The 14,428-nt window shown below is 39.7% G+C and overlaps 1 protein-coding gene across 1 annotated transcript; it reads right to left on the reverse strand.

Annotated features, from left to right (window-relative positions):
• Positions 1 to 3,109: 3,109 nt before the first annotated feature.
• On the reverse strand, positions 3,110 to 14,177 carry si:dkey-7j14.6 (uncharacterized protein LOC556585 homolog). Its single transcript, XM_041794175.1, has 7 exons — positions 14,078 to 14,177; positions 11,689 to 11,923; positions 10,204 to 10,305; positions 10,035 to 10,091; positions 8,711 to 8,851; positions 8,486 to 8,611; positions 3,110 to 3,343 (listed from the first exon to the last, which is right to left on the reverse strand). The coding sequence occupies exons 2-7, from the start codon at positions 11,896 to 11,898 to the stop codon at positions 3,218 to 3,220; spliced, it is 762 nt and encodes a 253-aa protein (XP_041650109.1). The 5' UTR covers positions 11,899 to 11,923; positions 14,078 to 14,177; the 3' UTR covers positions 3,110 to 3,217.
• Between the last annotated feature and the right edge of the window lie 251 nt (positions 14,178 to 14,428).

The raw sequence follows: 14,428 nt of genomic DNA on the forward strand, positions 1-14,428 counted from the left end.
ATATCTAAGGGGCTGAAAATGAAAACATTATTTTTCCTTTATGAGGAGAACAAGAGTATGAACACTATTCTTTAACCACAGACAGACATGTTTGATAAACCGCAGTGAAACATTGATGTTATTTATGTAGGAAGACAGTCTGACCCTCATCCAAACGCCAGTGACTGATGCTGTTCAAAATAAAACCCAGAAAAGAACAATAAAGGGACATTAAAATCACTGATTGTTAAAGAGTCTTTAAATAAAGTTCACTAAAAAGCTGCTTAGTTATAGAAATACCTGAGTGACCTTCCACCGCTGGTTTAATGATAAAAAAAACATCATTTCTGACATAAGAGCGTCAAAAGTCAGCAAACACACACAAGAACGAAATAATGACAACTTTAAAACAAAATAAGTTCTCTCTTTAATCAAACCTATAATGGGTTTATTTTGGCAAAAAAGGTGGAAAAAAAGTGGTGAAATTGGATTTTAAAAGTGGCAGAAATAGGTTAGAGAGGCAAAAGTGAGCATAAATAGTGGTAATCGGGAGTTAAAAAGTGGACAAATTGCTTTAAATTGGCAAAAATGTGTGGAAATCTGGTCAAATAGGATGAAAAATTGATATAAACTGGCCAAATTGTTAACTGAGATTGGTTAAACTAGCAAAATAGGCATATCAAAGGGTGAAATGTGGTTAGAAAGAGAAAATTGGGCGTTAAAAAAGGGTTAAGAGTGGCAGTAATGGGTCAGCAGAGATAACATTAAGCTTCAGTGGTAAGAATTGGTTTAGAAGGGGCAAAAAAGGGAAAAAGTGATGGAAAGAGTTTAAAACTGACAAAAATGGGTACTAAATGGTAAAAATGTGTTAAAATTGGTGGGAAAAAAATAATGAAAAGGGGTAAAAATCTGACAAAAGTGGTGAAAAGCGGCATCAGTGTCGTTTAAAAAATATTCTTAGATTGTTTAGGACAACTGGTGACCCCTCTCAGTGTCTCGTGACCCCAAGGTTGAGAACCACTGCTCTAAGCTGCCCCAGAAACCGTGCAGGGTGGAAAAAACTCAGCATCCAATAATCTCACAACTTCAGTCTCAAACCTGATTCTCCTTTTCTTCAGGTTTAGAACTTCATCGTACTTTAAAAATGTGTGAGCACTAGAAATAACTTTTATTTCAATAATTCAGATAAAACACCAACCAGATGTGTCTTTTACTGATGACGTGGTGATTTTAGTCGATAAATAAAGACAAATAATGTGGAAAAAAACCCTTCAGTTTATTAAAAATAACAGAGAAAAGACAGAAACGCTCCAGAAACAGACAGACGCCTCTCACAGTGCAAACATTCACATCTCAGATCTAAACTTAGTGGTGTGGCTTTGTTGTCATTTTTACAGCCTCATGTGGATGGTTGTTGATATACAGGTGTTAGTGGTGATAAAAAATATGTTTTTATATGGAAACAAAAGAAGAACACTGCTTTAAGTGCTAAAACCAAAATATAAAATATCTCATCTTCCCTTTTTATCACTCGTCTCTTTAAACCAGTGTTACTCAACCAAAGAGCCAAGTTGTTAAAAAATACCTTTACAAGAGCCACAATCTAAACGGTGAAAAGTGGCAAAAAAAGCTTTAAGTATCAGTAAGAATAAGTTAAAGGTGGCTAAAATGGCCAAAAAGCAACAAAAATGGGTGAAAATGGAAAAGAAAAGTGGAAAGGGGGTCAGAAAGTAACAAAAAATGAGTGAAATGACAAAAAAAATGAGTTACAAATGGCAAAAAATGGTCCAAATGTGGCAAAAAAAGTGAAAAGTGACTAAAATGGGCAAAAAGCAGTCAAGAGAGTTGCAAAAATGGGCAAAAAATAGGAAACAAATGGTATTTAATGGCAAAAAGTAGCTTAAATGGGTGAAAAGTGGGAGAAAAAATGGTGGAAAATGGCAAAAATGGGATTGAAGTTGCAAAAAAGTGTCAAGATGGGCAAAAAAGTAGAAAACAAAATGGGTATTTAATGGCAAAAGGTAGCCTAAATTGGCGAGAATGTCAAAAAATTGTGAAAAAGGGCATGAAATTAAAAAATGGGATAAAAGTAGCAAAAAGAAGTGGCTAAAATGGCCAAAAATGAGGAAATGGTAGCTTAATGGATGAAAAGTGGCAAAAAATGGTGAAAAAACTGCAAAAAGTTTCCATTTTTTAAGGTTTTCTGATGGAATAATATTCAAAATAAAGACATAAAGGGGCCACATGTTGAGTATCACTGGTTTACAGTTTTATTAAAATCTACGAATCAGCGGTTTTTCAACCAGATCTGCTTCTTTTTGTGCAGCTCATACATCCTCTGCAGCGCCCCTGCAGTCCTGAGTGGTTGACCCCAAACCTTGTTAGTGTACGGTACTGTGTCTAAAACTCACACCACACTAATTTTAATGATTGACATTTAAAGAAGTCTCCAGGACGTCTGTGACGAGGCCGATGTGGACAAAAATAAAACCATCAGTAACTTTGGCGTCTTGATTTCACCCTCATAGGAACGAGGACTTATCAGCTCCTCACAAACACATTCATAAAGGAAAACCACGTCAACATTAAGGCAACAATCAGCTGCAACCAACGGGACCTTAACGTGGCTACATAGACCGCCTGCACACTGGATCAGGAATCCTCTACCAGTCCAGCCTCCACCGTCACCTTATTGACCAATCGCAGCCCAGATTTATTTACATACTCAGCCATGACTGAATGATTGAGCCAACAATGCCACAGTCTGAACACGGATGGAGACATGTCCTTCAAAATAAAAGCACTTCATATGTTCCAGAGTCCCACTGAAAACGGCTTTCCTGGTCCAGACCCTCCAGTTGTCCAGGCTCAGTTGTCCTGTAAGTGCTATCTGGGGTAATGTGCATGAACATCCTGGAGTTGTTTGTTGGGACGTTACCCTCTCTGATGACAGCTGACTGTCCGTACCATCCAAAATTATTTTACACACAATCAGTTTAACTAAAAAACCCCGAAATTACCCACAATGCAGTGTAACCTAAGCATCAAAACAAACTGATAAGCAGCAGAGAAACTGAGAAAAGGAGGAGAGATTGTATGGATGATCAGAGGGTAGAGTATGCGAGTACTCTTGTTTTTTATCATGGTTTAATCATTTAATCATTATTATAGTATTATTGAAGTGTAACTGTAGTATTACTGCAGTATAACTGTAGTATGACTCGTTGTTTTCCCAGTCTCACTCCTCAGGGTGAGTCTGAAGGCGACAGCACGGTTCCTCGCCTTCGCTGTCCAACAGAGCGACATCGCTGTCCGCCAGTGAAGCTGCAGCGAGCAGCGGTGTTTTCCCACCATCGACGGTCACCTGGAGGTCAAAACCAGAAACTCATCAACAATCAGAGGTTCAACCAGTCAGCGCGATTAAAGACAGGTAGGACTAATGGGCCTGTTCCACCTCTCCTTCACGCCCACTCTCCTCCGTTGGAACCTTCTAGAGAAGAAGAAGTGGCGAGGAGTGAGGAAGAACTTCACAGCAGAGCTCATTCAGGAAAGTGTTTAGAATGGGGAGGAGTAAAAGCTAACGTATGTGGACGAAAGTCGGTGGAAGCGTGAAGTAAGGGAACACTCCAACCATCTGGCAACACTGGAAAAGCCCCCAACATCCCCAGCTTCATGAACATTCCCTCCTCCTCATTCTAACCAGTAACCCGGAGGAGTTTAACCCTTGTGTCCTCCTCAAATTTACTACACCTTCAAGGCAAAAATGTACACATACAGAAAAATTGCCATTAAATCACCATAGGTCAATATTTTTTCTACTTTTTTTTCATAAATCTCTTAAGAACTTCAGACCTGCTCAAAACCACAAAAAATTCAATAATTCTCAGAATTGTAACCCCCTATTCACTGAGAGAGTATGAACGACATTTAAGAGTAAAACATGTTAGATTTCAAAAATGTAACTAGAAAGAAACGTTCCTGCAAAAATTCATGCTAATCTGTAGTTGAAATGAACTAAAACAGTGGATTGGTGGATAATTATGAGGTTAATGGGATACAAATGTCACTGATAATGAGCATATATTTATTTTATTTATCACTGACATCAGGCTGAAACCTTGTATCTCAGTTTTTCAGGACTTTAATTTGTTTTTATAAATCGGTGCCATTGGTCAGTCTTTACATCTGTCAGTGGGTTTAACTAATTTTAAATCAAATAAATATGTCAAAAAAGATACATTTTTTTTTTCCATTCCCTGAAAAGTGGTCATTTTAAAGACACCAGTCTTTGGCCCAACACCGGTGTTATGAAAGTCCACCTGGCCTAAAGATTTCTAAGATATCAGAATGAGCTGAGTCTGAGCTCTGAGATGCTTTTCAAAGAAAATGATGAATGATGGTTGGATATCTGGATATTTATATCTCACACTGGAGCCTTTACTGGAGTTCTGTGGTTTTATTAACATAAAGAGATACTTTCTAATTTTTTCCCACTTATCATTAATTCTTTAGTAAAAGGGGGAAGGGCCATTATCTAAAGGGGGAGGGGCCTCATACTGGTCTTTGCCCTGGGCCTCCAAATGACTAAAACCAGCCCTGCCTCACACCTGCAGCTCTCCAGACACATCATTTCACCCTGCCTCATTTTAGAGCTTTGGTTTTATATTTCTGCTCTTTGACAGTATTTATGATCATTGGTGCATTAAAGATCAAATCAAACACCCACGTTTGGACAACTTTCACTAGATATGACGTTATCTCCACATGTGATCTGTGTGTGTTATGCTCATTGATGATGATGCATATAATCATCATAAAATACTTGTGAGAAACCATCGGCAGGAAGTGACTGGAGAAAAAGTTAAACGAGGAAATAGGAAGCTTCAGTTTGAACCCAAGACAGCACAGCTCAATGAATGATCTTACTGAAGAGGCGCACCACCGTGGACTTCCTCTGCTCTCTTCTTTTAAGTCCTTTTCACACCGCCGCGCGGCAACTCTCCGCCTCCAGTCATTTTAATGAGGGAAGGGCGGCAGACGGGAAGCAGTTTTAACCACGGCGGAAGGACCCAGAAGCTGTTGCCGCCCACGTAAACGCACACAGATTTCGCCCTGCCGCTCGGAGTTTAGCGTGTTGAACTTTCTGGTGGCAGCAGCCAATCACATTGAAGGAGGGAGAGAACCCGGAAATAGCAGGCTTCATGGGTCTAAGCTAACAATGGAGGAGCTCATAATGTTGGTGTCAGATTATCCTGAGCTCCACAACACGGCTCTACTGTCGTCCAAAGACAACCAGAAGAAAAACTGTGGAACCAAACGTTATTTTCTAGGGGGGAATTACTTTGATGACGGAACCGTATTTTTCCCTCCGTTCTATAGTACATTATACACGTTAACATGCAGAGATTGTGAGGTACTCTACGTGTTTTTTGGGGGGGGGGGTGATGGACTTGTGGACGGGCTCTGCTGTGACATTCGCTGAAGCACCTGAACGTCATTACTGCGGCGGCAGCAGCCGCTTTAGAAAAACACTCTGCGTTTCGGGGGACTCCTCTGGCAGGGAGGCGGTTTTTAGGGTAGTTACCGCGCGGCAGTGTGTAACCGGCTTTACACACACTCCTCCGTCGAGCGCATCCGACGGTAGAAATATACAGATTAAAAAATCAAAGTGTTCCTTTAAATTTGGAAGTTAAAGCCTGTCTTCTTCGTAGGGTAACAGATTTACTGATGTGACCTACCATGAATCTTTACTGATGACGGTGTTTACCTTCATAAAGGGTTTGAGGATTTTTTTTTCCCAGTTAAAAGAGCCGCCACTGGTCACTAAAGAGCCACATGAGGCTCGGGAGCCGTGGGTTGAGGATCACTGTTTTAGAGATACCAAATGATAAAGTCACAGAAATGTTGGATGTATTTTAAAAGGTAGTAGTAGTAATTGTGGGTCCTGCATTTCCCATAATGCATCTGAACAGCTTTTCTACAGCCTTAATGTCAGTACACGTGTGAATCCAGAGTTATTCCATAACTGATGAGGCTGCTGATCAGCACTTTACTAAAGGTGAATTTTTCATGTTTAAGGGGGACATACACACGTGGACAAAATTGTTTTATACCCCTCTGTTAATGAAAGAAAAACCCACAATGGTCACAGAAATAAATTGAATCTGACAAAAGTAATAATAAATAAAAATTATACGAAAATTAACCAGTGAAAATCAGACATTGCTTTTGAACTGTGGTTCAACAGAATTATTTAAAAAATACAAACTCATGAAACAGGCCTGGACAAAAATGATGGTACCCCTAGAAAAGATGTAAAATAATGTGACCATAGAGACATGTTCAACCAAGGTGTGTCCTCTAATTAGCATCACAGGTGTCTACAAACTTGTAATCAGTCAGTCGGCCTATTTGAAGGATGCCAAGAAGTAACTGTGCTGTTTGGTGACATGGTGTGTACCACACTAAACATGGACCAGAGGAAGCCAAGGAGAGAGTTTTCTCAGGAGATTAGAAAGAAAATGATAGACAAGCATGTTAAAGGTAAAGGCTATAAGACCATCTCCAAGCAGCTTGATGTTCCTGTGACTACAGTTGACCATATTATTCAGAAATTTAAGATCCACGGGACTGTAGCCAACCTCCCTGGACGTGGCCGCAGGAGGAAAATTGATGACACATCGAAGAGACGGATAATACGAATGGTAACAAAAGAGCCCAGAACAACCTCCAAAGACATTAAAGGTGAACTCCAAGGTCAAGGTACATCAGTGTCAGATCGCACCATCCGTCGTTGTTTGAGCCAAAGTGGACTTCATGGGAGACGACCAAGGAGGACACCACTGTCGAAAACAAGTCATAAAAAAGCCAGACTGGAATTTGCCAAACTGCATGTTGACCAGCCACAAAGCTTCTGGGAGAACGTCCCATGGACAGACCAGACAAAACTGGAACTTTTTGGCAAGGCACATCAGCTCTATGTTCACAGACGCAAAAATGAAGCATACCAAGAAAAGAAGACTGTCCCTGCTGTGAAACATGGAGGAGGCTCTGTTATGTTCTGGGGCTGCTTTGCTGCATCTGGCACAGGGTGTCTTGAATCTGTGCAGGGTACAATGAAATCTCAAGACTATCAAGGTATTCTAGAGAGAAGTGTGCAGCCCAATGTCAGAAAGCTTGGTCTCAGTCATAGGTCATGGGTCTTGCAACAGGATAATGACCCAAAACACACAGCTAAAAACACCCAAGAATGGATAAGAGCAAAACACTGGGCTATTCTGAAGTGGCCTTCTATGAGCCCTGATCTAAATCCTAATGAACATCTGTGGAAGGAGCTGAAACATGGTGTCTGGAGAAGGCACCCTTCAAACCTGAGACAACTGGAGCAGTTTGCTCATGAGGAGTGGGCCATAATACCTGCTGAGAGGAGCAGAAGTCTCACTGAGAGTTACAGAAATCGTTTGATTGCAGTGATTGCCTCAAAAGGTTGTGCAACAAAATATTAAGTTAAGGGTACCATCATTTTTGTCCAGGCCTGTTTCATGAGTTTGTTTTTTAAAATAATTCTGTTGAACCACAGTTCAAAAGCAATGTCTGATTTTCATTGGTTAATTTTCATTGAATTTTTATTTATTATCACTTTTGTCAGATTCAAGTTATTTCTGTGACCATTGTGGGTTTTTCTTTCATTAACAGAGGAGTACCAACTATTCTGTCCACGTGTGTATGATGCAAAAATCACTTTTTCAGGCTTTTCTAACACAAATACGTGTCCCTGTCCACAATCCCCTCACAACCAGAAACCCCCCCCCCATTCTCCACCTTTCAGAAAATGAGTGCTGAAACAAGCTGTTCTCAGATTTTAACTCTAGTGACCTCATGTGGGGAGTTAGCTCCGCCCCCAGGTTTGGTTGGCCCTCCCCCACTTGGAGGAAAGTTCTGGCTTCCTCTCCTGATCCTCTCAGCTACCAGCTGAGGCTCAGTGGGTTATCCTGCTGACTATGGGGGCGGAGTCAGACAGCTCGTTAACATTTAAAGCCACAGACACAGAAACAGCTGATTCTGATAAGGACTGAAACTGAGGGGTTTTTAGACATGCAGAAATCAATACTGGAGTGTTTTTACACCAAAGAACTTCACAGGATGTTTAGGGGACCTCTGAGACCGATATAAACTTGTCTTTAAGGGTAAAATATGTGACCTTTATAGGTCATTTTTCAGGATCTAACCGCCGTTACTGTTAAAACATTTGGAAAAGTGTGTGTTTAACTTGGATGATTTTGTGATGGATTATGAATGTATCCGTGAAAATCCAACCACCAAATGATGGGGATTCTCCTATCAACACTCAGCACCATGTCACCTGATGCCAAAACTACCAAACCTTTCAAAATAAGAGCATCAATAAATAATCAGAGATTCTGAATTATGTCACAGGAAACTTATCAAACATCGCCTACCAAAGTAAAACCAATCATTCCTGTGTGAGTGAAGGAGGGTGTCTTACTATGATGGGGGGGTCGCTGTTGCTGTGTCTGAGGGCTCTCACAGAGAAAACACAGACGGTGATGGTGACACACACGTGGAGGACGAGCAGAACCATGAGGAGGCCGAGGAGTCCGTACACCACCATCTGAAACAAGAACAGGAAGATTTGAACCAATCAGGGTTTAGCCTCGACTGAGCCCTCCTGGCCACCGTACTACAATAACACTACAAGTCATAGACTTACATCCAGCAGCCACATCCCTCTGGTGCACGATTCACAGAGACGAACAGAGGGGGGGCGGTCAGCCAGCTGGAAGGACGTGTAGACGATTCCCGCCACGCCGAACACAAGGCCGATCAGGTTCCAGGTCAGACACGCGCGGATCTGCAGGAACACCAGAACACAAACATTTCCTCCTTTTCTCCGTCTACGTCCACACAGAACGCTGCAGTTTAATGATGTCATTATCAGGGGAACACCACACACAGGTTAGACCGCACAAATATGTTGGCAACAAACAGAAAAGATGGTGGAACTGGTGAGGAAGAATTGCATTAATATAATATAATATATAATAAAATAAAATAAAAATAAAAATAAAAATAAATAAAATAAAATATAATGAATATATTAAATAAAACATAAAATAAATAATATAATATAATATAAAAAAATATATAATAATAAAATATAAATATTAAACATAAAATAATTTAAATTTAATATTAACAAATGTTACATAATAAATATTATTTAATAATATAGTAAATAATCTAAAAAATAAATAGAGAACATGTAGAATTTTTGATGAAGGAAAATGAGTGAAAACCTAAATTTCACAAATACATCGACAGTTTCTGGAAAAACGTGGAACTGGAGAGAGCCAGTGAAACTTTAACATTGCATCATCAGTTCAGCAACATTTCTAAAAGTTAGTAAGTCTGGAGGAAGCCAGAAAAAAACCTGAGTTGCACCATTTCTTATGTAATACAGGAAGAACTGTGGAAGGGTAATGGATGAAAACAATCAGAGAAGTGGGTAAAACTGTTGTCATGTGTTTTAATCTTGTTTAAGAAAGCAGGTGGAATTAAAAAAGCGAGGGAAGCCCTAAACTGGACAAAAATGTGGCAAACGTTTGGAAAAACTGGAACAGGCGAAGAGCCGGAAACTCTTAATGTTACTGATGTGTTGGCAGTTTTTAAAAAAGGGGGCAGGTTTGGAAAAGAGTCAGGGAAAACCTTTACTGGACAAACACGTAGTCAACATTTAGAAGCGTGGAGTGAATCATTGAAGTGTCTTTAAATCTACACGCTGGTTTTATTCACAGCCTGCTTCAGTAAATCTCTAAGAGCTGATCAAACAGGCCGAATTTAAAGAAGCATTCTGACAGCCTGAGTGTTCGGGGGTGTTCCTGTTTTTACCCACTGCTGCTCTAGGACGTCGTCTTTTTAATCAGAATGAAGCTTTTTTGCCTGTCATTGTGAAAACCATGTGTGGCATCCTCTCTGATAAAACATCAGTGTGTTTTATCACCCGTGTTGCCCAGCCCTAATGTCCACAGACTCACCATGGGGACTGAAGTCCGTCTGGATGCAGCCAAAGCCAGAGATCCAGAGACCACAAACTGGTGGACAGCAGAGATAGGATTATTTACGGATTATTAGAGGATCATTAACAGATTCTAAATAGATTATTAATGGATTTCAGGATCATTAATGTGTGTGAAGCAGGCGTACAGTGACACCGAAGCAGAACGGAGCATGACCCAGCAGGATGGAGGAGAAGATGGCGGTCAGGCTGAAGAGAACACACAGCACGCCGATGATGATCTGAACTATCTGGAAACACAAAGTTTGATTTAGAAGCACAAACCCATACATTACAGTATCAGGGTCTTCTCAAACAGAGGTTCCCAACCTTTATTCCTTTATTCCTCAAAATCATTTTCATTGACAAAATCCCAACATAACAGAGCTGTATAGACTGGCTCTTGACTAAAGATCTATCTACAAACTATCCATTATTATGACAGTGCATTAGGACCACTCCTGGACAAAAAAGAAGTTCATTTCAAGAAAAAAATCAGGTTTAAAAATTAATTCATTAAAAAAATACATTTTTATGACTTTAAAAGCGGTAAAAGTCCCTGAAATCTGAATAAGAATTTTAAAGATTATAAAGCCCAAAAGCCAAAATCTGACCACTGTTTTCAGTTTGGTTTCTTGTTAATTTTTTACTTTACACTGTTTTAAAATTAGGATTTAATTTTTTTCTTTTCTTTTTTTTTTGCTTTTTTTTCTTTTTTTTAATCTTTTTTATTGGTTGTTATTATTGTCACTGGATTTATATAAAAAATAACTTATCTGTTCTGCAATTGTATAGTCATCAAAGGATATACTGAAAAACATAATTTGCAAAAAAAAAAAAAAAAAAAACTTCTAAACTTAAAAAAAGTTTCTAATGTCAATTTGAGACTTTTTAAATTTGGAAATTTTGATTTTTTTTTCTTGTAGATTCCTGACTTTTGAAATTCTGAAATTTTGTAAATATAAGACTTCCAAAAATTTGGATTTTTTTCCAAACAAAATTTTGAGCTTTTTGATTAGAAATCTACAGATTCTCCTCATATTTTAACCTTTCAGGTTGGCCCCTATACTCTACTGTACATTAGGTTTGTAATCATGACTTTTTTTTTTTTTTTAAATGTACATCTAATTTTGACAATGTCTGAGCAGACAGACCCCCCCCCCCCGAAATCTGAGCTGCCCCCCCAGGGGTCCCCGGACCCCAGGTTGGGAACCACTGATCTCAAACACAGGTCCTATTTTTATTTATATTTAATGATCCAAAACACCAATAACCTCACTGACAGATATAAAATGTTACCACACATGTCTGATATTTAGGGTTCAAGAACAGGAAGCTTAGACCGGACCAGGACTAGGGTCTTATCTTTAAATTCAGTGGCCTAAAAGTAACTCTCATTAAATCTAGACGTCTTTATCAACAGCACTTCTGTAAAACAAAAATGCTCCTAAAATGAAAGCTGAGCGGGACAGCTCTGTCCCTGATGGTGTTCAACATTTTAAATCGGAGAAAATAAAACGTTTTTACCCGTCAGCGTTTACTTCTGCTGGAATAAAACATTTATTCTGGATTTTTCTCCACCCTAAAACCAGTACATAGATCATGTTAAGTAACAACAAGCCTTATGTCCTCACCCCCAGACCCTGTGGCTCCCCCCGCAGGAAGGTGGCGGTCATGTCGTCCATCTTGGTTGGAGGGGGGGAGGGCGGGGCCAGTGTGGCTGAGGGCGGGGGTCGTGCAGGGCTGGCGGCAGGATCCTGGAGCGGGATGGCCTTCTCATCCTGAGGGATGACCTGGGTGACGACCATGACTCCTCCCACTTTGGTGATGGACGTGGACGTCATGATGGAGGTCAGAGGTCACAGGAGACTAAAGGGCAAAAATGATGACGCGTTGACGTGACTGTCTCCATGGAAACACAGGGATGGCGGAGACTAAAATAAAATAAAGATGAACGGCTGGTGCTAAAAATCCAAATTTATCTGAAAGGAAATCTGAGGGAGAAATCGTTGTGACCGGGGTCGTTAGTAGGGACGCTCGCTAAAACCAGTGTGATAATGGTAGACTTCAATAATCTGGCTTCAAACCTCTGCCCATATCAGCCGTACCAGTAAATAGGTTAGTAAAGTTCCAGTCTGGACCACCAGACCTTCATCAGCTGAGTCTCTGTCTTTGTTCTTACTTTTTAGCGCCTGATTTCACGTCTTCATCATCAATAAGTTCATCCTAAAACTTTAAACTGAGCGTTTTAAGAAGGTTTAAAGTTTTAGGTCTGACCTACATTTAAATATCTGTATAGACTAAAATTATTTTGTAAATACCAGAACATCAGCGAAACTCCAGTCCTGTACATCCCTAGATATCATGGTTAATGGAGCGAGACAAGGCCAAGACATATTCTAGGGATGCTGGTGAGGCTGGAGAGAGATGAAACCATGAGGGTCTCAGTTAGAGCTTCATGCACACACTATGTTCATTTCAAGACTGAATAAATTAAAGTAATTACTATTATTTTATATGAGCCGAGTTCTGCAGAGGGCCTTTCCGAGTCATCAGGGTGCTTGATTTGTGCTACAACATCCTTCTAAATCTCTCTATAGTCAGAATTTCATAATTTAACCGGATTAATAACGGAGTCTAGTTTACAGTTCTGCCCTTATTTTTTTATTTAACCTTTATTTAACCAGATAAATCCCGCTGAGATCAGGATCTCATTTACAAGGGCGACCTGGCCAAGAGGTCAGCAGCACACGTCAAATATCAATACAAAATTAAAAAGGATTAAGCAATACAGTTACAAACAATGAATGTATCAAAAAACAACAACCTGACAATGGAAGAGCGATCATTTTTGAGGACAGTTAAACACAGGCATTGTCCACAGGATTCTCTGCCTGGTGAGCAAAAACTTAAATCTCTGATGAAACCAGTTCAGCCATTTCCAGTTCAGTCTGTATCGAGTTCCAGGTGGTGGGAGCAGCATAACAAAAAGCTCTTTTTCCAAAATCAGGTCGGACTCTGGGCGCATTTAAGTGACAGACTGCACAAGAGCCTAAGGCACAGGTACTCCTGCAGTAGCGGACGTAGATAGGGTACTAAACCCAGAGGAGACTGATAAATCAACAGCATCCAGTGGGTAAACCTCCGGGAGCTCAAGGAGGGCCACTCAGCTTTGGCATAAAGGTCGCAGTGATGAGTGAGAGGTCCGCAACCAGTAAGAAAACGCAGCGCACAGAGATAGACAGGCTGGTTGAGGCACTCCTATACAAAACATCACCAATTATAAAGGCGCTTATTCTCAAGGGCTCGATTTTCTCTGATGTGTAGGAATTAAATTAACAAGTAAACATATTTAATATTGTCACTGTAAATTTAAAAGCCATTAAATCAGATGAAGTACACCTGATGAGATTACTGAGGAAACTTCAGCAGAGAAACAGGTGAAACACGGAGTTTTTCCTGATTCACGGCTGAAAATCCGGATATCAAACATGTTCATTTTAAGGCTCAAAACTGACTTTAATAGATAAAGTAGGTAACATAATGTTAGCCGAACTCAGCAGAGATCTTTCCTGAGTCATACCAGATCTTTATATTTACCCAAACACGCATAAAAACCTCCCAATAATCAAAAATGTAAAATTCCCTGAATTCCAGATGGAGTCTGGTTTGACTCAGCGCTACCAGGAAGTGTTTTGATTTTGATGAACTACAGTTACAATAATTCATCAAAATTACAATTACATTGGCAGTTTTTAATATCAGCTCTTTGACATCACAACTATCATTGTTTTAATATTTCATTTTTAACTTTAAAATGTTTTTTTCGTCTTTTATTAACAGCTAAACTAGCTAAACCAGCTAAAGCAGCCTTCATTTACACAAGAAGTGACGGTGACGCAGAAGCGTTGGCCTAAAAACATTCACACCAAAACGACCAAACAGAGGCTTAAAGCTTTAATCTACGACTAAATAAGTTAACATGTATAATTATAACATGATAGGGTTGAAATATAACTGTACCTGTGCTTAAATCCGGAGTTCTCTTCAACAGTTTTTGGTTCTTTCTCAAGTTTTCTTCCGATTCCTCCAGCTTAGAATTATGATGCCTTTAGGTGCTGAATCTGAACTCGTAAATCTTAAACACTGATCAAGCAAAGTACTTTAGATCGAAAAACTGTCATTATAAAACAGCATGACAGGATGGGATGTGTTTTAATGATCTCAGATGTTACAACAAAACACAATTTATACTTAATAATTTAATGAAAAATACCGATCAAACACTAACTCTTCAAAAACGTGTCATTTTCTATCCTTGTAGTGTTTCAGCTGCATATCTGACCTCAGATACAGCTGTGAATGAGCTGTCCC

The sequence above is a fragment of the Cheilinus undulatus genome, linkage group 8, assembly GCF_018320785.1.
Source record: "Cheilinus undulatus linkage group 8, ASM1832078v1, whole genome shotgun sequence".
NCBI classification, from domain to species: Eukaryota; Metazoa; Chordata; class Actinopteri; order Labriformes; family Labridae; genus Cheilinus; species Cheilinus undulatus.